The 21,872-nt window shown below is 43.6% G+C and overlaps 1 protein-coding gene across 1 annotated transcript in view; it reads left to right on the top strand.

The window, feature by feature from the left end:
• Positions 1 to 11,669: 11,669 nt before the first annotated feature.
• Positions 11,670 to 21,872, top strand: part of mob2a (MOB kinase activator 2a) — a 61,542-nt gene continuing 51,339 nt past the window's right edge. The window contains exon 1 of the mRNA XM_041039070.1: positions 11,670 to 12,183. Within this exon, the coding sequence (XP_040895004.1) occupies positions 12,167 to 12,183 (17 nt within the window). The 5' untranslated portion in view covers positions 11,670 to 12,166. The remainder of the gene's footprint in view (positions 12,184 to 21,872) is intronic.

Genomic DNA, 21,872 nt, shown 5'->3' with positions numbered 1-21,872 from the left:
CATGCACAATAAAACATTTTCTGCCAGTTTCATGAGGGCTTGCATAACAACATAACAACTATATGCAAACAGACACACACACACTTTCACGAGTACGAGATTTAAAGACTCGCACTGAGTGTCCTCTCCGAGCCAGCACCAGTTCCATCAGTCATTATCATAGCACGTCCCACCAAAGCTGAAACCAACACATACACACACTCATACTGAATGCACTTACACTTATATTCACACATGTAAAGCATAGGCCCTACACACACCCTTTTGTTCATTCTCAGGGGATCTTTCAGTGAGCCAAGCCCAGCACAGGGTACACAGCTGCTGGTACATCAGCACAATGCATGTCCGTAAAGCTCCCTTGCTTTCTCTCTCTCTCTCTCTCTCTCTCTCTCTCTCTCTCTCTCTCTCAGTCTTTTTTTGTTTTCTTGTTTTGTTCTTATTTCTTATTTTCCAAAGCTTTGATAAAAATAAAACAGCTTAACAAAATGGAAAGGAAAAAAAAGAGGATCCTCATATCCTGAGGTGAAGGAAATGAAAACTTTGCTCTCCTGGTGCGAGATGGTTATTTATTTATAATGTAAAATGTGTTTATTTTTCCTTTGATCCTTGATTAGCTTTTCTCTTTGGCGATCTCTGACCTTTGATCTTGTGCTGCTGCAGCTACAGTAAGTTCAGATAGATTCCTATGTTCACCCCCGAGGCTCAAGCAACCTCTCCTCTCCTCACCCTCATCCCTATATTTTTAAGAAATGTTGTTAGAATTATTTATGACATGTAACAAAGATGATGCAGGCTGTCCCATTTGCTAAAACTTGTTGTTATTGAATTATTATTATTATTATTATTATTATTATTATTATTATTATTATTATTATTATTATTATTATTATTATTATGTTGTGTAAATAGCAACGCATCTAAGAACACTGATGAATTTAGATGAGTTTTTAAAAGAAAATCCTGATACCTTAGGCTGCTTGACGCAAAAATACCTCAGGTTCTATTGAAAGGCTTTTCCTTCCCCTGTACATGTTTTGTGAAAATGAGACAAAAATACAGACATGACAAAATACAAAACTCTTCTCTGCTTCTTCTCCTTCTTCTTCTTCTTTTTCTTGTGTGCTTGCATGAGGGCTGAACAGGCCCGGGAAGGGAATTCCACCCAACAGATGAACAACACATGACGACATCCCGAGTCCTGGAGTCTTGCTATTGATTTTGTGTTTAACAAACTCCACTCTGACCACACAACACAGCTTTATTGATTTTTTTTTTCCCAGACACTGGCAATGCCACATGCTTCCTTATACTGATGGGATGGTGAATTATTTAATAGAGAAGATGCATTCAAAATTACTTTCAAGAAAGGAATGCCCGCCTTATTATGAAATTTACGCCCAACTATTGCTTACGATGCTGTAAGATGATAGAAGATTACGGGGAAAAAAGGAAAAATGAAAAAACAGGAATGCAAATATAAAAATAAAAGTCCTGCTTTCAAAAACCATACTTTTCTAATTATAATAAAATGAAAGCTGTGATTTTAGTGAGAGTTGGACAGAACCAGTTTAGCTATCAGTGTTTACACTAAGCTATGCTAAGCTAACCTGCTGCTGGCTGTAGCTTCATGTTTAGCATACAGACGTTAGAGCATCAATCAAAACTGTTAGAAAGAAAGCAAATATGCATGTTTCTCTGGATTATACTTTATCTGAAACGTCAGTACACACAGGTTGGTGACTTTTCTCTACCTCCATCAGTGTTACTGTACCATGAGAGGTCTGTGAACAGGGAATGGACCTGTTAAACCACACCTCTAAGGAATTTCACCCTGTTGTTCCCTTTCTTCTCTCAGATTGACTTATTATCACCCTGCTTCCTCTTCTCTCTCCCAACACACACACACACACACAACTGGTTTTCAGGTCTTCACCCCCCTCTCTGGTTTCCCCGCTCCACCTCTTCCTTATCCGACAGTGTCTGTGGGCACAAGAGTGGGAGTGCGGCTGGTGAGGGTGCGGTGTTTGCCAATGATGTGATGTGTTTGAACAGTGTTTACCTCCAGGGGATGAGAGAATGAGATGAGGTCGTGGTGTGTGTGTGTGGGTGTGGGTGGGTGTGTTAGTGCAAGAACGAGAAAGAGAAAGAGAAGTATTTGCCCCCAGAGGACACAGCGTAAACCGATGTTGCAAAAAGACAGCGTCCAGATCCAGCAGGGGGGCCAATTCATCGAGTCCCCTCAATGGGGGCTTGACTACAAAGGCAGTTTTGGTTTCATGATGTCATGGTGGAATTTCACCTCACGCAATCAAACAACATCTCTCCGCAAACAAAGCTTCGCTTCCAAAGCCCCACCGTTTGGTTTAATCTTGCCACCCAGAACAACCAGTGCGTTGTTGTTGTTGTTCTGGGGCTGAAGAGTGAGTTAAGGAGGAGCAGCAAGAAAAGATGGAGCAAATCCTTTCAACGTACACACACACACACACACACACATTCGCATGCAAAACCAGATGGCCCTTGGCCTTTTTCAGTGAGCACAATACTGTCTTAATGAGTGTTTCACTGAGTCCAATAGGAGACAGGCAGAGGTAATGGCATTACCAGCATCTCCAGCTGAGTCCCTCTGCTTTTCATGCGCGTGTGTGTGTGTGTGTCTTCATTTTATGGCCATCATGGGAATTCTCCCTGACAAGACCACCACGGTAATGGAATACATAGCAAATCCCACTCTCTCACTTTCATTCTCCCTGTAATGAACGACCTGCCCCGCATGTTGGTGTGTGTATTTATCACCTGGATCATAACGTATAATCCTATCAGAATATGCCTCCTCTGTATATGTATGTGTGTGTCTGTGTGTTTGTTTTTCAAGGTGCCCTCAGCTCGTATTATATAGATCTGCATCTCGGGTAACCTGCCTGTCTACAGTCTCCCCTCCCGCTTTGCTGAAGTCTGCAGGTTTCCTGTTGCCAATGTGCTGTACTCCTTCAAAAAGCTTTCTGATGCAATGTTTCATCTTTTTCTTTTTCTTTTTCTTTCTCTTTTCTTTTTTTTTTTGTTATTTATATCTTAACTGGCTAGAGTGCATCTTTACAATACAATATGGGAAAGTCAAGGTCAAACAGTCAGCACAAAAGAATGTGTGTGTGTGTGAATACAAAGACAGTGAATGTGCGTCTGGATGTGCGATACATTTCTATGTGTGTGTTCACTGGCAACATATATTTGAATATGTTTTTATACAGGCATGTGAGATGTTTTATTATGTAAGCGTACATATGCAGTTGTGTGCATATGACAGTGTGGTGCTTTTGCAGAGAGGTGACGAAGCAATAAGCAACTGTCTCATGTACGCTTTGGCATAGATGTTGTCTGATAAATACACACCAAAAATTGGATGATGATCATGGCCATGAAATATTTTAAAGAGTTGATGCTCGCAAACTAATCTCCAATGATTTTATTGTACATTAACATTCCCCAAACCCTAACAGCAACCACTGTTCATCCAAAATAACATGCCTTAGATTTTTTGATGATGGTGGTGAGGAGCACCACAGGTCATCCGCTGGGTTGAGACCTGGTGACCTTTGAGGCCATAGAGCATATGATTTACATCAGTTTCACATTCATCAAATCATTCAGTGACAACCTGCATCCTGTGTGGAAGCATCTGCATGTGTTGTGTTTCTCCACTCATTTATTTGGGTTTTTCCTTTAAACCGTCATTTGTCTGTTTGTACTGCGTGTGCATGCTTGTATGGATGCAGCTTATCTGTGTGTGTGTGTGTATTCATGTGGGATGCATGTGTAAGTGCCTTCATGAGTTTACATGCATGTTTGTGTTTCTACATGGATACAAGCTGTTGACATGAATGTGCATATGAAGTTATGTATACACCACTGAGTGAATGGTCATTGTAGAACAATGAAGCTCATGTAAATTGAACTGAACTGTCTTACGCATTTGTGCATGCCCAAATGTGTGTTGCCTGTGTGTGTGTAATAGTGTTCGAGTGTGTGGTGGCTGATGGGTACCAGACACATCCATGCTGAGGGGCTGCCTGGCGCCTGGTCCCAGGCCTCCTATATGGAAACAGTTAGGAGCCGTTACGTCAGCAGGCTACGCCGCTCTTTCCTCACTTTTCCACTCACACACACACATCCCAAGAGCACTCGCACACATGCACACATTTTTCACAGAACATGCCTGCTTTCTACTCCTCTCCTCCTTCTGTCTGTGTTTCACACACTTTTTTCTCAAACGCACTCTCATTACACGTTCTCTGCTCGAAAGTTGCGTCAGCACAGCATTCCACACTTTTCCACGCGTCACCAAGGATCACTGGCTCCAAACAGCATTTCTTGCCCTTTTTTTTCCATGGAAAACTCTTGTCCTTATATAACCCTGTAGTCTGGCAGCCCTCTTGTCCTACTATTTCTCTCTGTCGGTCTCCCTCTCTCTAACCTCCCTCTCATCCCTATCCATCTCTCACGCAAGCGGGCAAAAACTTGAGCTCTGTGGGCTGAGAGGCCGGGCAGCCTGTGGTAGTTCCCCTCTCCTCTACGCCAGGCCAAAAAGAGCCTTGGTACAAACATATGTGTCCAATATTCTCTTCCTGCCACTGCCCTCGTGCAGTCATAACTACATTCATGAGTCCGTCTTCATTTCAACATAAATTACAACTTACCGCAGTGGAATGAGCTAAATAAATGAACGCAGGGAGATCATTAGAGCGTTTTGTGCAGCAACAGAGAGGAGTGTGTGCCCATATGCGTGTGTGTGTGAGAGAGGCCTGTGGTGAGGAGGAATCCCTGGCTGGCTCTGAGGCCCAGCAGGCCTCAGGTAATCCAGTTTAATGCAGTTAGCGTTGTCATGGCCACCTGTGTGTTACACACCGCAGCGTTACAGCAAGACAAGAGGGGGGTGTCTAGACTGGCAAATCAGTGGAAAACAAAGAAAGGCTGCGAGGGGCATACTGTGCAGTCTGGAGCCTTTGATATGAGCAACAACAAAAGCGCTCACAGAAATGGGTCATTAGAGATCCACCTGGTCGATTTTCATAAAACCACAAAGACAGGTTCATTATAATTTCCATTTGCAAAGGTGATGGAGCGCGTAGATGTTTGATTTGAGCACAGGGCAGCACCAGAAAAGCAGACAGTCAGTCATTCTGATTACTCAGGCAGGTGTTGCGTAACTGACTGCTGCCACCTACTGCTGGCTCCCAGTCAAACTCAGCAGCTCTGGTCTGTCCCCTACCCGCCGACAGGAAGGTGAGAGGAGATCAATACTTTTGTTCCACAAGTCAAGCCAGCAGCAGATTGAGTGTACATCAGGCCGTCAGTCCTCAGGTTTCGCTTAGTTTCTGTTTTTGGGACTGAAACTAAATGAATGGACAAAAAGAAGAAGACAGAGGAAGTGGGCTTGTATCTTCATTTCCTCCCTGTGTACTGTATGTATGGGTGAGGCACGTCCTCCTCACTGTCAGTGAGCGTGTGCATGTGTGTGTGTATGTATGGTCAAAGTGCTGACTAAAGCAGCTGTTGGTGCTGACATCTGTCTCTGTCTTTCTAATGGTGGAACAAACTGCAACGCTCCCTCTCTCTCTCTCTCTCTCTCTCTCTCTCTCTCTCTCTCTCAGCATTAGCCCCATCAGCACTCTCTGCTCAGAAACCCCATCAATGCATCAACACTCTCTCTCTCACACACACACACACCTACACACACTTTTCCTGCTTCTGTAGTCAGCAGCACACAGCATGGCATATCCCATATCTCAGCGTCTGCACCTCCAAAAAAAAAACCCCACATCCCGGACCACCACCGATGAAGACAGGGCTTCAGGTGGATGTGGCACTGCTGACACAAGGTCAGACACCGCCTCATCTCTCTGAACGATCGAGGCAAGGGTGAAAAAAGTAGACGACCGCAATAATGGGTTTGGTGGTGACACACACATAAGTGTTAATCGTTTCCCCCTCAAGCTGCAGAGACTACAGGAGTTTTTGAACCAAGCCCTAAAAACCAAGCCAAGTACCACAGCTGCCCCTTTACACTGTTCTCAGTAACTATTGCTCTTGTTCACAATTTCCTTTTCCTATTGCATTGAATCCATTCAAATGATCAGTTGTGAGCTATTTAAATGTTTTTCTGGTGACAGCAGCATTGACCATGGAGGTCTTACACAGGGGCCTCCATAAAAATGTTTTTTTTTTGTTAAATATCTGTATATACATATTTCTTTTTTCTGATCATTATAACATTATTATTATTATTATTATTATTAATAATAATAATCTTTATGTTATAAATGCGAAACTCTATAACGCCCCCCAACAGACTTTTTTTTTTTTTTGGACAACAAAAATCCATTTCCACTGTAAACACACTCCATAATTAGGCCTGTTGTTTGTGGAGGACTGGTTTCACATGCACAAAGACACGATGACTTGTATGTTGCTAAGACAAAGGCTGAATCCTTCTCACAGCAGACTGCTCGCTGCTGACACACAGTGTCTGTGGCTACCCCTCTGTTATCATTCCTCCTCTCTCTGCCTATGACCTCAGAGCCACATGCAAGCTATTTCTGTTGAGTTGCTTCTGGCTGAAAATGACTTCATGTCTGATTTGCTTGAAACACAAGGGGGGGTGGGGGTGCGGGTGGTGGTGGTGTGGGGGGAGGGCATTAAAACAGCATACTTTGACTGTTGACTGATTCGTTTCGGTTTGATGCACCGGAGGCAAGACTACGGTGCACCTCTTCTCCAACAACTCGTTTTTTTTGAAAAACCCAAATGGTTCTCAGTGCCTTTGTTCAGCCAGTCCCCCGCCCCACCCCGCTTTCTCCTTCATCCCACAGCTTCCCGTCCTTCCTCACAACAACACCCAATTTGGCCCGTCCCCTTCTTTCTTTCTTTCCTCCACCTCTGTCCCTCTTCTCTATGACTGGAGCGCTGGAGCCAGGTAGGTCTGCAGACATGAGTAATGTGGCTAAGACTGACTCATATACCAAGACATCAGCCGTCAGCGTGGAGCCAGCAATGACACAAGCACAAGAACAAACACACACACACACATACACACACACACACACACACACACACATTACATACTGAATCGACGCACAGGCAGACAGACTTGGTGGTGCCGACCATATGGAACCCAGTCATGCAAGTGGTCATTATCATCACCTTATATTATGTGATCATTATTCAGAAACTGAAAATGAAGCCATCAGTGATTAGATCAGATTGTTAACAGTAAATATGTCTATGACAAAACACACACACACCTGTCTGTATGTCTGGAGCCAGTTAGGTGTTTACATTCAGTTATTTCTATGAGAAATAATTAACTAATAAAGAGGTTTTGTGTTTTATTTTTGAACACAACAAACCTTGTCTACAATTCATGTGTTGGTAATCCACAGACAAATTACTTGAACGATATTTAAGTGTGAATTTGTTATCATTACAATCTACATTTAAATATTAATGAAGGAATTTAATGATCTTGTACTTTCAGCTATTGTGTGTTTTTTTTCCACATTAAAAATAAAAGCTCATCTTTTGTCTTTTTGAAACTGATATTAAACAGATTTTGGAATCAAACACCTCCAATGTAAAGGTAGCTGTAATTTTACGAGGTCATAAAAATTGTCCTTGTAAAGCTGCAGAACAAATGTCACATCTAGTTATTGCGCAGTTTATGTAAAAACACAAACACACACACGCATGTGCACACACACCTCACTGCATCTATTAAGCATTTATTATTCATGCAAGAGTAATGTGAGGTGTCTCCGTTTTAATGCCTCCTAATGGCTTTTTGAGTTACCGCTGCCAGCTATGAATAAATCATATCAGTCATGCTGCAGCCAATACCTCACTCACTCTGGCAGCACTGAGCTGATCTATAGGCATGTGATGAATGTGTATTTGTGTGTTTTGTTTTCACATTATGTCTAATCTTTCTGATCTAAAAAAAAAAAAAAAACTCAAAAGGGTTTAAAGAAATAAAAAGCCTGAGGTCTGTTTTTATTTTCTTATCTTAACAACACAACAGATGTGTGAAGAGTATGTGAGGGGGAGTGTGTATGTGTCACAGTGACTGCTGTGCTGCAACTACTCAGCAGGTTATAAGTCACTCGCCACACAAACTCTGGTGCAGAGAGATAGGAGCTTGGTAGATGTTATTACCTGTCATACGTGTGAACATACTGCAGATATATGTACCTACAGAGGGTCATGCGCACACATGGCGAAGCTCACACTCTTCTCTGATGATCTCTGGGCCTCAGATTAATCAAGTTCCTCACAGTCTCGTCTAAATTTCTACCTAATAAGTTTGACTATGATAGAATTTAAGGGACAGCTGTCAGATTGGATAGCTGTTTTTATTTTCCTCAGTCTCTCAGACTAGGGCTGATACTGAATGAATGGACGCAGACCTCTCTCATGCACTGCACCGGCTGTGATGACGTGTGGAATGGGAACATATCGACCGTTGGATGGCTCAGTATTGACGAGCGGATGGATTTCAGGAAGTGACCTTGGCTAACTCAGACGAGCACCTGACCAGAGCCCCAGCTCATTTTCCCACAGAGCTCATGTCTGGCACCAGCTCTGACAACAGGCCATGGGTTTATATCCTTGTGAGAGGTAAACATGGTACACCGGACTCATCATAGGTCACTGCAGACTGATCATAGGTTGCTCTGGTCATGCAAAAATACTGTCATGAATTTGGTAATGGGAGTGTGTCACAAACCGTGGGTGTCAAAAAGAGTTCATGGAGAGGTTGGAGGGAAGAGAGAGACATTTTCACAGGACGCAGTTTGACCACAGGTGACATGTACAGGCATGCAGAATGTTTTTGTCTCGATTCTTTCAAGATCCCAGTCTAACCTAATAAAATGGGTTTGAATGGGATTTTGTTTGTGACCGGGATATTGATTCTGTCCACAGATGTCACCCATTGCCTTGGGATGGAAGTAGAAATCTCAGAGTGGGATCTCAGGCTTTCCAAACATGGACCCATTAAACCAGTCTCTGTGACGTGGCTAGATTTTACTTGAGGTACATTAAAACTAAATAAATAAATAACTGATGCTGTTAAAAGCAGTGTGTTTCTAAATTTAGCTTTTCAAAGCTAACCCTTTTCTGTAAGATAGAAAAGACCTGAATTTGATTGTTTCAGGCCTTTTGAAAATCTAGTACAGAAATGTGGATGTTAGACAAGATAGTATGTTTTTCAGTTTGTATGAACCAATCCATTAATTATTGTTTCTTAGACAAAGGCGTCATGAAATGGTTGATATGCAATTTTGTGACTCTGGAGATGATATAATGCAAATCTGCATGTACTTCATGCCTAATGAGGCTAATTAGCTCCATGCTAAACAAAGTGGGCAGATTTCAAATTGAAATAGGAATATTTTTTCCCCCACATCAGATCAGACTTCCGGTGTCAGAACTAGTTTCAGGAAATAAAAAAACTGGCATTGCTGCTTTTCTAACTGACTTTTTTCAGTGTTTTTTTGGTTTCGCCTTTGGTCCAGAAATACAGGAAGTAACTGTAAAATTGAGACTTAGGTAAATTCAGCTCAGGGGCTGCACAGAGCCTAGTTGCCAACAAATATCCCACACCGCCCCTGTGTGGCTGATAGTGGCATCACAACAGGTTGGACCCATACACCAGCCTCCTTGTCAATCATCCCTGTAACCCCGCCTCTCAGTGAGCTGATTGGAGGCCAGCGGGGCGCTGGGGAGTTTCAACGAGCCAATCATGTGGCTCTGCCTCCTGTTAACAGGGCTCCTATTCTGGATGCCCTCTCCGTGTCTGTGCGCTACTGTTATTTATAGAAGCCCGGGGATGCAGAGTGGAGCGTGGAAGAGGAGGAGAAGGGGGGTGTAAAGAGAGGGTGAGACAGAAAAAGAAGAAGGAAGAGAGGAGTGTTAGGATCTGATGACGACCATACGTCTTGCTCTAATAGTCTCTCAGAGAGAGAGACAGACAAGTGGGGACCAGCCATTTTTGCAGGGCACAGTATTGATCACATCTTCGCAAACTGCATCTGCCTGATTGATGGTTTTCTTAAAGAGGGAAATGGGTGAACAGAGACGGGGAATGGAAGAAGGAAAAGAGCTATTAAAAGCTACTGTATATGGAGTGAATGGGCAAGGGTTGGGGTTAAGGCAGAGGTTCATGATGAATAATGTGATTAAAGATATTCTTGTGCCAAATGGAACCTGTGAACTGAAAAAATGGCTAATGATAAACTAAATTTAAACTATGTTTTGTATTTTAATTAATGTTCACCTGTTCCTCTGTAGAGCTGCAACTAACATCTGCTTTCATGATTGATTACTCTGTCAGTTATGTTTTCTTATAATAGCTGGTAGATTGTCAGTTAACCAAAGAGAGCATGCAATAAAACAAATAGTTAAACATAAAACACAGTTTCTTCTGTCTGAGGACAGATATATTGTTCATTACTGTAACTGCTGTGCCTGTAGAGGTTCACAGAGAGGGGTCAGAGCGCATGAGTGCCTCTAAGTTGAGACTTACAGCCAGCAGTGATATTTTTCTGGGTTTTGTTTGAGAGCTTATTTCTGTTCTGTGTGTTATAATGGTGAACATGACAGAAGGCTGAATTAAGTGGCAGCCACTGGGTCAAAAAACTTGCTGTAAGTCTCCTACTGACCCCTCATATACCTCTCTCTGTCCAATGTCTATATACCCTGTCATCTCTAAGTTCTCATCAAGTGCAGTGGCACACACCAGACAACACTTACCTAAAGCCCAAAGACTCTGAAATCAGCTAGTACACTTGTACTGCAATGATACCACCTGGCCCAGAGGTCCCCCTGTGTCAGTTAGTTGGTGGTACAATCCCTTAAACGTTTACAATTAATCAAATCACAAAAACCCAGGGACATTTGGGGCCATTGCCCACAAATTTCAGCACTAAAACCATAATCTCTATGCCTGAAGACAATAATTGCACAGAGGGAGCTTGTCCTGTCATATAAACACCTCCGCATGTTAAATAAGAAAAGATTAGGTTGGGCTATTCCATAATTTGGAGGGTGTTCCTGTCCTAGAACAGAGTTTTCCACATTTTTGGCTTGTGTCCCCTTTAAATGATGCAGTTTATTATTGCAACCTCTCAGCACAAGCCATGTTATTAGAAGTGATATTTTTGTTTGGACTTCTTGGATTTTGGAGGTGGTGTGTGCTATTTCACAGGAAAAGAGCAAATATTTGAGAAAACTAAGAAACAGATTTGTGTAACTTTTGTTTTTCTTTACCCCCTAAACGACCCTTCAGATTCATCTTTGGACTCGTTGGGGGATCCCGATCCACAAGTTGGGAACCGCTGCCCTAGAATAAGATGGCATGTGACTATTGTTTTACAGTCAAACTCGATGGGCTGTAAACAGCAGATGTAATCAGCCTCATCAAAGTGTTTTGTTGTGGATGTCTGTTTATGCCGTGGACACTGATTTTATCTCTTTTTTTTCCTGACTCGCTAACTACATATCCCACTGCTTCCAGGTCCGTAGCCCTGCGTGACACGCATTTCACGCACGGGAGAGACAGAGTGGGTCGGGTCTGTGTTTACTTCCGGACTCCGATTTAGACTTCGCTCAGAGAGCAGTAGCTCCAGTGGAGGCTCAGGCTGTCAGCTAGCACGGTAGCCGTACGAGGCTTCATGACAGAGGTTACAGGGTTGACCAGCGGCACCCCAACACACGAGTCTCCCTCGGCGCCACTGCACACCGGACACCGCGACTCCGGGCGGACTCACACCGCTGCCCCAGCTCTCCTCCGCTCGCCTCCGTGCTCAAAGTCAGTCAATGCTGCGTTCCCGCTACCAGCTAACAGACTGATCTGACTGTGCTCCTGCCACTTCATGATCCGAGCTAGCTGAGGATCAAAACAAGGACAATCGCTCAAAGTTTAAGCGGTGTTTGCATTTGACCGGCCGGGATCCAGCAGCTGGGAGAGACACGGGCCCCGGGGACAGCGACGGGACTCGGGGGCCAGGCAGCCAGGGCAGCGAGGGTGGTGGCTGGATAGACTAGGGGGTCGCCTCCAGCTCCTGGTGGATTTATCCCCTGCCAGCTAACGTTAGCTCAGCTAGCTACAAACAGCACCATGGACTGGTTAATGGGGTGAGTACAGACAGCTAACTTGCAGAGCTAGCTTACTCTCCTCTGACAGGTCAACTGCGCAGTCTTTCGGATGCCGGCAGCAAAACCATCGCTCGGTGGCTGACACCGCCTGGGTCAGCATTAGACAGGTGCACTGTCGTGTTGAACACTGTTCAGTTTCCACTGTATCGCGTTAATCTGACTCTTAAGCGGGTAGCATGTTGCCTAGCGTAGCTTAGCTCTGCACTGCTAGCTGGGTAGCAAAGCTGGCAACGGTCTCATGCTGCAGCGGTAAACCGACCTAATGTTACCAAGGGCCAGGCGGTATTTTTGGGCATCTCCGTGGCCTGCGGCTAACTAGCCAACGATGGCAGCGCCCAGATTAGGTGGTGAGAATATCTCTGCACAGGGAGCTTATTTATAGGAATGGTTAACACTGCAAATGGGCTAACGTTAGCAGCCTGCCAGTCGGGCTAACGCGGCTGTGCCCGGTTTTAGTTTATTTCTTGTGCAAGGTGCGCCGGTCTACGGGACCTACCGTTAGTAGGCATGCTAACTTACCTAATGTGCCACCTTTGGGGCACAACAGAGGCTCAGGTGCCAACGAGCTAAATCCGAAATATAGCTCTCATACTTGTGAGATAGATACCCTATAGAAGGATGAGCAAACATCACGAAGATGTTGGATGGTTGCAGTGAATAATTTAACCGGAACACAGTATATGTTTGTCTCTAGGTGCACAGAAGTTTGGGGTGTTGATTAAGCTTGATATAGTAGGTGACACTTGACAGTCACTTTATTTTTAGCTTGGTATAGTCCAGGTCATGAGTTTGGCGGTCAGTACAACTGGATGAGAGACATGTCTTAGTCTGACACCTGCTATAAAGCAAACAAACAAAAGGCTGTGATCGTTGTATTCAGGATTAAGCTATGACATCAATGCATGTGATAGAGTAACTTCCCAAAGCTTACCAGCCCAGTCTGCAATCGGAGAACTCAGACGTGTTATCTTGTATTTACTTGCCTATTTGCTATGCAAACTTAAAGGCACTGCATTGTCTGATGAGAACACAAGTCACATTTGCCTGTAAGCAAAGGAAGAACACTGTGAATTTTTAGTCCAAGGCACGTTTTCATGCACATAAGTAAGTTTTCATTTCACCCTGTGATGCTTAATTTCCGAAGCACAGTGGGTTCAGATATCTTTCCAAAGAGGAGAGCACCAGGTCTTTGGCACATCACAAGAGGTTTGGACTTACTCAGTAAAGGTGTGTCTTTGCGAGGTTATTCTTTTTTTTTTTTTTTTCTCGTCTGCTTATCAGATAGCACTTTACAAGCAGGGCTGAGGAAGGGTGGAGGCCACGGGTGTTTCTTCACATCGTGACATTTTTGCTGAGAGATAACGAAGCAGTCCCTCAGTTACCCCCCAACCAGAATACCAGCCAGCTGCCACCACTGTTTCCTAAATGTTAAAGCAGGTTCTGGTTTTGGTCTCATTGATCGGTCTGTTGATTAGCTGCATATCCAAGACACTACTTTACAAACTTCTATTACATTTGATTAGGTTTTGGTTCATAAAACAGAGCCTTGTTGTTAGTTAAAAAACTGTCACCATTCTCATTCATAGTTACTAAACTGCAAAGCACAAACAAAAAATCCTTGGCTCAGCACTTATCTATTTTGGTCTTTCTCATTTTTGCCCACACAGATGTTCCACCATTTTTATGTCAGCGTGTGTTTTGGTGTTATATGCAGATTTTCTATGCATTGCCTGAGTTTCATAAACTAAGAGAATTCTGCGGTTTTCGAGGAGGTGTTCGCTCTTTGAGTGCTTTCTTGTTTTCCTGGTTTTGGTAACTGGTTCTTGCATTGACTTGTCTCAAATTGCATCAGTTCTCTCACTTGTGAATGTGATTAATAGGTCTTAACCTCCTTTTCCATTTTCTCTGAGTCACTGACATGAAATAATGACAATTTCTTTGCCCCGACAGTTGGTGCTGTCAGACCTAAACTGGTTTGCTCAGTGATCTGTTAGGAATTCAAGAGCAACACCCTGTTACGTCTTGGTGTTGGAGGAGGTGAGGAAAGCGAAGAACCTCATATGAGTAAAAGAGAAGGGGCCTGCCTGCCTGTGTTTACTGACAGCCAGGATTGTTATGAATGTTACTAAATGTAGTTGGTATTAATTCACATTCTCCATCTTAGGAAAGTAGTTAAATCTTTTATCTTTTATGGAGTGACGCCCTCTAAATAAGTCAGTGTCATTTCCTAAATGCTCTCAGAGAAAAATGAGCAGGGTACCTACAGTGTGCCATTACTGTCAGGTCTATTTCTAACTGTCATTCTCTGTCCCCACTGATGGCATTTGTGCGTGCTGAGAGTTTGTGTTTACCCACATGTTAAAGGAGCACGTTGTCTACTGTGTATATATGTGTGGGTAAGGTGTGTATGTGAGCTGAATGCATTGGGAGCGAGTAGGCATGCGTCCAGCGTGCGTCACTGACAGAGTGGAGGCCGCGAATGAGTTAACCAAGCGTGTAATCACTCTGAATACAGACCCAGGGTGAAGGACGTCACAGCCAGGACCGATGGAAGGAGAAAAAGAGGAGAGAAGGAGTGAGTGAGAGAGAGAGAGAGAGAGAGAGAGTGAGGGGCTCAAGGATGATGAAAGAAAGAGAGATGGCGTGCTGAAAGCAGCTGAGTTTGGATAGAGATATACAGAGGTAGAGAGAAAGATAGGATGGAGCGTGATGAATGAAAGAGGGGAGACTGATGAGGGGGAAGGAGAGATGATCTAAAGGGATGGAGGAATGGGACACGTCATGTTTTTTGACCAATAGGCGGAAAAGGAAGGATGGAAGAAGGGGATATGAGTGCTTTTGATGGTATGGTTGGTTAGAGAGACAAATAGAGGAAATCAGCAGGTGGAGGGGAAGGAGTTGTATAGTTTATAGGAAGGATGAAGCAGTCGCATGGAGGTCTGTATCAGATGATGAGCCCATGACGGCCTGCTTTTGATTGACGGATAGAAAGAAGGAGATCTAGAGACAGCGATATGGGCTTCTGTTGGGTGACAAATGTAAAAGGACAGACATCTTTCCTGTGGTTTCTGCAGGAGGCTACACACCTCTTAGTGTGTAACACCTATGTGCTTGCTTAAAAAGCCAAAGTAAGCCAAAGTGCGTTAGCACGCTACATGCAGTCTACCTGTGCACTGTGGTTTTTTTTTATTTTGGCCAGAGAGCATGGTTTCAGAGCTGAATGACCTCATTTGTCCGGTCTCAGAATCAGACAGGATGCTAAATCACCAGGGGGAGATGAGCGACGCCTAAATGCATCTTTTCCTGCTGGGTGAAATGAGCAGGCTTTGACAGATGTTTAATCCCCTTTGCTTTTGAGCGATGGATTGGAAATGCGGAACAAAGAACAAGAGAATGGAAACTGCAGCGGTTAAGTAGAGTGCTGCTTTAGGCTGCCCGACCTGAGCCAGAGTCCGATTTAATGTACACTTAGCTCGCACTGCATCACCTGTGACTAAATGGGATATAGGCAGCGTATCATTATCCTGCATCTTTGGAGTAGTGCTTGTAATGGTATGAAGGATTCCAGTAATGAAGGGCCTGCTGGATGCAGCCTCTCATTTTGTGAATAACAACTTTTAGGCATGATGTTTGCAGTTTCAGTCAGGTGAACGTTTTTTTTCCTAGTATGACTAGGACTGGCATCGAACCTGAAAATTTTCTGAGTAAAAACCAAAATTTTTCCATAGCAACGAGAACTGTAAACTGTCGAGTGCAGAAAGTTGGCATTGAATTTCTGTCACATTCACAGTTCTGTTCACTTATTCTTTGATCAGATATTCTCTGATTTCAGTGCTGCAATAAATCTGTTAAATATTTTTTGTCCATTGTTCATTTAGTTTGTGAAATGTCACAAACAATTTCTCTCGGTTCCCAATGTGACAACTTTAGATGGTTTGTTTTGTCTGATGCAACAGTCCAAAACTCAAAAAGATTTCATTTCCCGTAGCTTAAGACAAAGATCAGCAAATCTTTATGTCTAAGAAGCTGGAATCAGCAGTAATCGAATAATTGACTAAGTGTTTCAGCTCAGCTTGTTTGCAGAATTATAAAATGTGTTTTGGGAAACAGATTTTGGAAAGTGTCCTCAATCCAGGCGCCACACACTGCAGGAGTTTGGCTGCTCACCCTTCAAGAGTCTGCGTGTCATTGTCTCTTCCTCTTTGACCTTTCTCTCTTCAGTCGACTTGTCAGCTGCAATTGTCAAAAATTAAAAATGAGAGTGAAGACAAGTCAGTGTCAGGTGATTGGTCTGATGGCAGATAGAGAAGGGGAATTCACAAGAACCACTTATAGGCTGAACTTCCTCTACTGTGGGAAACATTTGTCTATTAGCAGTGTTCTGTCTCATCACTGTGGCTCACATCCAAACAAGAAGTGTGTCCTGGTGTCTTACAGGAGCCTTTTTACTGCTGGGTGATTGTTCTCAAAATGTTTGTGGTGTATTTTTTCAACTGTTCTGTGCCCGCAACCCTGCTCAAGAGTGTCAGCTTTCTCATGACAGTCACGAACAGTTACACAACCATCATGTATATATGGATATAGCATAATTCTCTATTTTAATTTCAGAAGTATGGAGAGAACATGTCGTGGATTTATAGAGACTTCTTTTCAGTTTCAAACTGAACCAATCTAAATGGCCATTTTCTGTTATGGTCTATGATCATATTAATAGAGCAATGGAGTGGGTGGGTGTTTATCTGGTGGGTAGGATTCCTGTGATAACAGTGCCATTAATTTTTTTCCCATGTATGGTGATTGGTCTTTGCTAACACATATACGGGAGTGAAACTTTCCAGTCAAATCATCAAATCACTAAAAGTTCTGCTCTGGCTGATGTCGACCTTCTGGTGAGGCTGAAGTGTTTTGTAGTGTTAAGTGTCGAGTACGTAGGTGAAACATTTAACATAACCTTATTGTATCATTGACTAATGCAGCAGGCTCCTGTGTCATAACCTTTTAAATATGAGTTTACCGTGGGGGAGAAAGGTTGTGCTACTCCATATCTGACAGGAAGTACTGTCTCTACCAAAGAAGATTCATAGCAACCATAAATGGTACACAAAAATGATGTCTTTTAAACAGACTTTAAAACACATACATCAAAGACTGTCAGTGTATCAGTCTTAGAAATCTGCTGTTACGCTATTTGCATATCAACCGATCTCTACATGCGGTCCTGAACCAGAGCATGAGAAACACTGTGGTAGCATTTTCGGTGACGGTGGTTGTAGTTTCAGTCGGAGTCTGTGTGTTTGAATAATATCCCTCGTTATGTTTTTCACTTGTGTGTCTGTGTGTGTGCAGTCTCTATGTAGATATGTAGATGTTCCCAATGGGGATTTTGCACACTGCAACCCTGTCCTCATACAACCCCAGTGCTTTATTTCCATCTCCATCTCACACAGACACACACACACACACAAACACACACTACTGCACACAGTCTCAGCCCAGGTGGCTGCTTCCGCTGCTCGCACCGCAGATGCAGGGCTGATAATAGGCTGTGACAGACAAGCAGACATCATCTCAAAGCAGTCACCTGCTCGAGAATAGAAACTAACCACCACTGTCGCTGTGCTGCTTGATCTGAACTAGGATGGAGTCTGACTTTGCTGTCTTTATTTCTACCTTTGCAGTCCTCCACAGTGTTTCTCTGCTACAGTGTTTGTTTATTAGGACAGACCTGAGGGCTGTGCAGCAGTCAGATTACCAGAAGGTCTCAGTGTCCGCCTGGGAAAGGACCATTAACTAGCTTGTTATTGTGTCAGCAAAGGGAGCTTCTGTTGGCTTTCTGCGTGTCAGAGCCTACAGTGAGAATCCCCCTCTATTAACAATCAATTTATTGTGTCTGGCACTAAAGTTGCTTTATGACTACACACCCAATTCATCCCAGGCCAAGATTTTTAAGACCGCGTAAGCCAGCCAAGGCTTTATCGGACAGTAACGTGGCGTGGTTTTACAAATTCACCCCGCGTTGTGTGTGGCAGTCAGCCCGGTATCTCCACAGCACCCAGCTCTGAGAAAAATGACCCCATGGTTCACATCAATTGTTCTGCAAAAGTGACATCCTTTGACTGACGGTGTTAGGTGCATAACTTATTCATAAACAGTTTTAAGTTTCCAGTCGTTCAGTCGGTACCAGATGTATGTGTCAGTACTGGAGCTGCGGTCTTTATTAAACTGGAATCCAAGTGGCTGTGAGCCCGATGTTTTGGCTTCAGTAGAGCTTGACGAAGATTCTTCTCTAGAGCTCACTTATTCGATTAATCTATCAGTCGGCCCACAGAAAATTTATAGGAATTTTTTTCTTTATAATTGATGAATTCATCGTAATCATGTTTATGCCAAATGTTCTCTGCTTCTAGCTTCTCGAAAGTGAGGATTTGTTCGCATTTCTGTGTCCTTTGTGATAATAAACCGAATATATTTGGGTTAAGAACTGTTGGTGGAACAAAAGTAGAGATTTGGAAATGTCACTTTTGATTTCTGTAACTGTACCTGTGATATTTCACAATTTGTGGCCATTTTATAGACCTGATCATTAAATGAACACCTGTACAATATAATAGGGTCCAGTTTGGTAGCCCTTTTTACACAAAGTCAACAATAAAAACCAAAACTTCAAATCTGCATGTATTACCTGTATTGTACAGGTATTAATATTTTTCTCATCATTGCTTTACCTGCCACCATTTACAGTTGAAGCTAAGATAAACTCCTGCCTGCTCTGATGGATCTGGGCCCCGGCCTGGGCAGGGGGGTGCTCAGCGGCAGGGTTTGGACCATTCTACCATGAAGTGCTGCCGTGCCGAGGGATTGGCTGGATGACAAGAAGACTAGTTGGTTTGTTTACGCGGCAGAGAGGGCATTTTAGTCACTTTCCACCCTCCAACTCACTCTGTCTTTCGCTCCCTGGCTCAGTTTGTCTCTCCCTCTCTATCTGTCGTTTTCTTCTTTTCATCCCCCCCCCCGCCAACCTCCTGGGGGACGTTGATGTGCAGAGACGTTTGCGTGCTTGGCTGCTGCCTGAGTTGGACTGTTGAGCCTCGGAGAAAAAGGCAGCATTGAACGGGTCCAGGGTCAGCCTCAGCCCTCTCTCCGAGAGATGTTTAAAGACAAAGGCCAGCAGGGTGTTAGCTGCATATTAGGACCTGGACATGTAAGGGGACAGCCTATATGCTGAGTAATATTGCACATGCTCTGTCGTGCTGCTTTTGTGTGCTGGCCGTGTGTCTTTGGGGTGAGGGACAGAGGGAAGGAAAACAGTGGAAAGCAAAGAAGAGCTGGAGGGGCAGAGTCTAAATAAATAAGTCCTCAGCTCCCCTCTTTGACATCAACCCCCCTTCTTTGACTTTTGGCAGCGTGCACTGCTCATCGAGGCTGCGTCGTTATTTTGGGAAAACAGTAGCTGATTCCTCCGATTTTCCCCAGTAGCACAAGAGAGCGACCAGTGAACAGCGGGGACCGTCGCCACACCGTAAAAGCTCATCTGTCATAGTTCAGAGGTGTCAATGACTTCGGGTTTCACAGGAAGGTGACACCATCAGCAAGTAGTTGATCTGGTAACAACCACGACTCGCAGCTCTGAGAAGTCAACACAGAGAGGACTATTGTCTGTCTTCCTGTTGATAACATAAAACAACAAATCTTATTTGTGTTGAAGTTCAGTTTAGCTTGCGTCTAAAGGAAAGTTCTGAGTGAATCATAAGTGAGCCTTTTCCCAGGCTCGAAGTCACAGCACTGTATCATGGAGTGTTTTAAGGACATCAGTGTGCATCATTGAGGGAGACATAAAGGCCCTATTGAAATGTCTTTTGAGGAGGCAAATAGCCTGCGTACAAACACACACACACATACCCAGACACACTCCTGAGTAAATACTGCTGTACTCTTGGGTTTTTCTCCTGAGATGCCTCTCTGCTTCCCTGCCTTCCCTTCCCATTGTCTGAGGCAGGGGACAGGGAGAGGACCAGAAATGAACGTGATACCAGAATGACTCGGCAGTTTGCCTTTCACTGAATATGCATAAGTGCATAATTGGAGAATCCAAATGCCTGCACGGCTGTATTAAGCACTTTCCTCAACACTTGAGATGGAAGCTCTTGCTAGGTGTGGTGGTTTTGCCTTTTTTTTGTTGTTTTTTTTTAACTTGCATGTTTGAGTGTTAAGTTTAGGTTTCAAAAGCCCGAGGACAGTACATGTTGTGTGAGTATGCTGAAACCTAACACTGCAATGGATCAAGAGTCTGCAAATGCAACCCAGCTCAATACCTGGATCTGGCTGTGCTTGTGAAGCCTCTCTGCCCACTCAAATGGGTCCTGACCCGATCAAAAGCTTGAACAGGCTGCGTTTCACAGTGTCAACCACACAGATTGCTGACATTTAACCAGCAGCCTCTGATGCATGTGATGTGGTAACCGCTGAGATGTACAGTAGACATCCTTTTTTTTTTTTTTTTATGTAATGTGACCATACATTTCGAAATATACCAATGTTCACACTCATTTTGTCACCGCTTTCACTTTGTAGATGTCCTGCTCATTTGAGCCACACTGTTGTGTTGCTCCTGGCATGGCCTGGGGTGTCAGTGTGTGTGTGTGTGTTTGTGTTTGTATGTGTTGCCTCTATTTCACTTGGCAGGAGAGTGGCACCATGCTGTGACTGTGTTTACTCTTTCGTAATGCTCTGGGCAGCCCTGCCCAGAGCACACAACTGGCACTGCCATCGGATGGAGAGAGGGAGAGGGACAGGGGAAAAGAAAGGACTGACAGAGGACAGGAACAGTCATGTCTAATCAGCTGCTCTTTAGCTCTCTCTCTCTCTCTCTCTCCTTTTCTGTTTCTTGTTATTGGTCAAAACAGGATATTTTTTCTCAAAACACGTTATTTAATTTTGAGCCAACATTGCCAGGCCACAGATCCTGGACTTCACTTCTTCCTCCAGTAGCAGGACTGGCTGCTACAGGCCTGGGAGCAGCTACTGTTCTGTCAGAGAGTATCATAGTCATGGACCGCTGCCGGCTAGAGCTGTCTTAAGATCAGCTAAAATAAGTTGAACCCCCTGCAGCAGGATTTAGGGTTGTTGTTGCCATCCACCCACACGGGACACCCTGCAGAACAGTTGGTTGCATGTTTTTGTTTTTGTTTTTTTTTAAGGAGTGGATGTAGTCTTTCACATTCAGTTTGTGCTGTAAATTACATTTAATGATACCTTGCTCCTTCTTTTGAGAAGAAGCATATTTATCCTGTCAGTTTACATGGTTGTTTTCCTGACCTCTTTAGGTTCAGCTTGTATTTTCTAAATAATCAGAGCAAAATTTTTGCCATTATATTTAATCATCATGGGGCATCTTCTGAATGTTTTCATGTAAATGTGGTGGTAATAAAAAAAAAAGAGTCTCAGTGTGCACACAAATAATTTTTGTGAGTAAACAAGCTTTATTACTCTATAGAGTCGCAACATAACCCATAACATCTAACAGTTTTGGGCTAATAAGCAAAATTTGTCCAGCTGCTCAATATCCAACCTTAAACTAACTTTAGCTTGATGCAGTTTGTATCCAGCTGGTGATGATCAGACTAACATCATCTTGGGGTCTGATGGGCTTTTTTTTAAAAATCTCTACA

The sequence above is a fragment of the Toxotes jaculatrix genome, chromosome 5 (assembly GCF_017976425.1).
Source record: "Toxotes jaculatrix isolate fToxJac2 chromosome 5, fToxJac2.pri, whole genome shotgun sequence".
NCBI lineage: Eukaryota > Metazoa > Chordata > Actinopteri > Toxotidae > Toxotes > Toxotes jaculatrix.
This window is presented reverse-complemented; position numbering and strand designations above follow the sequence as displayed.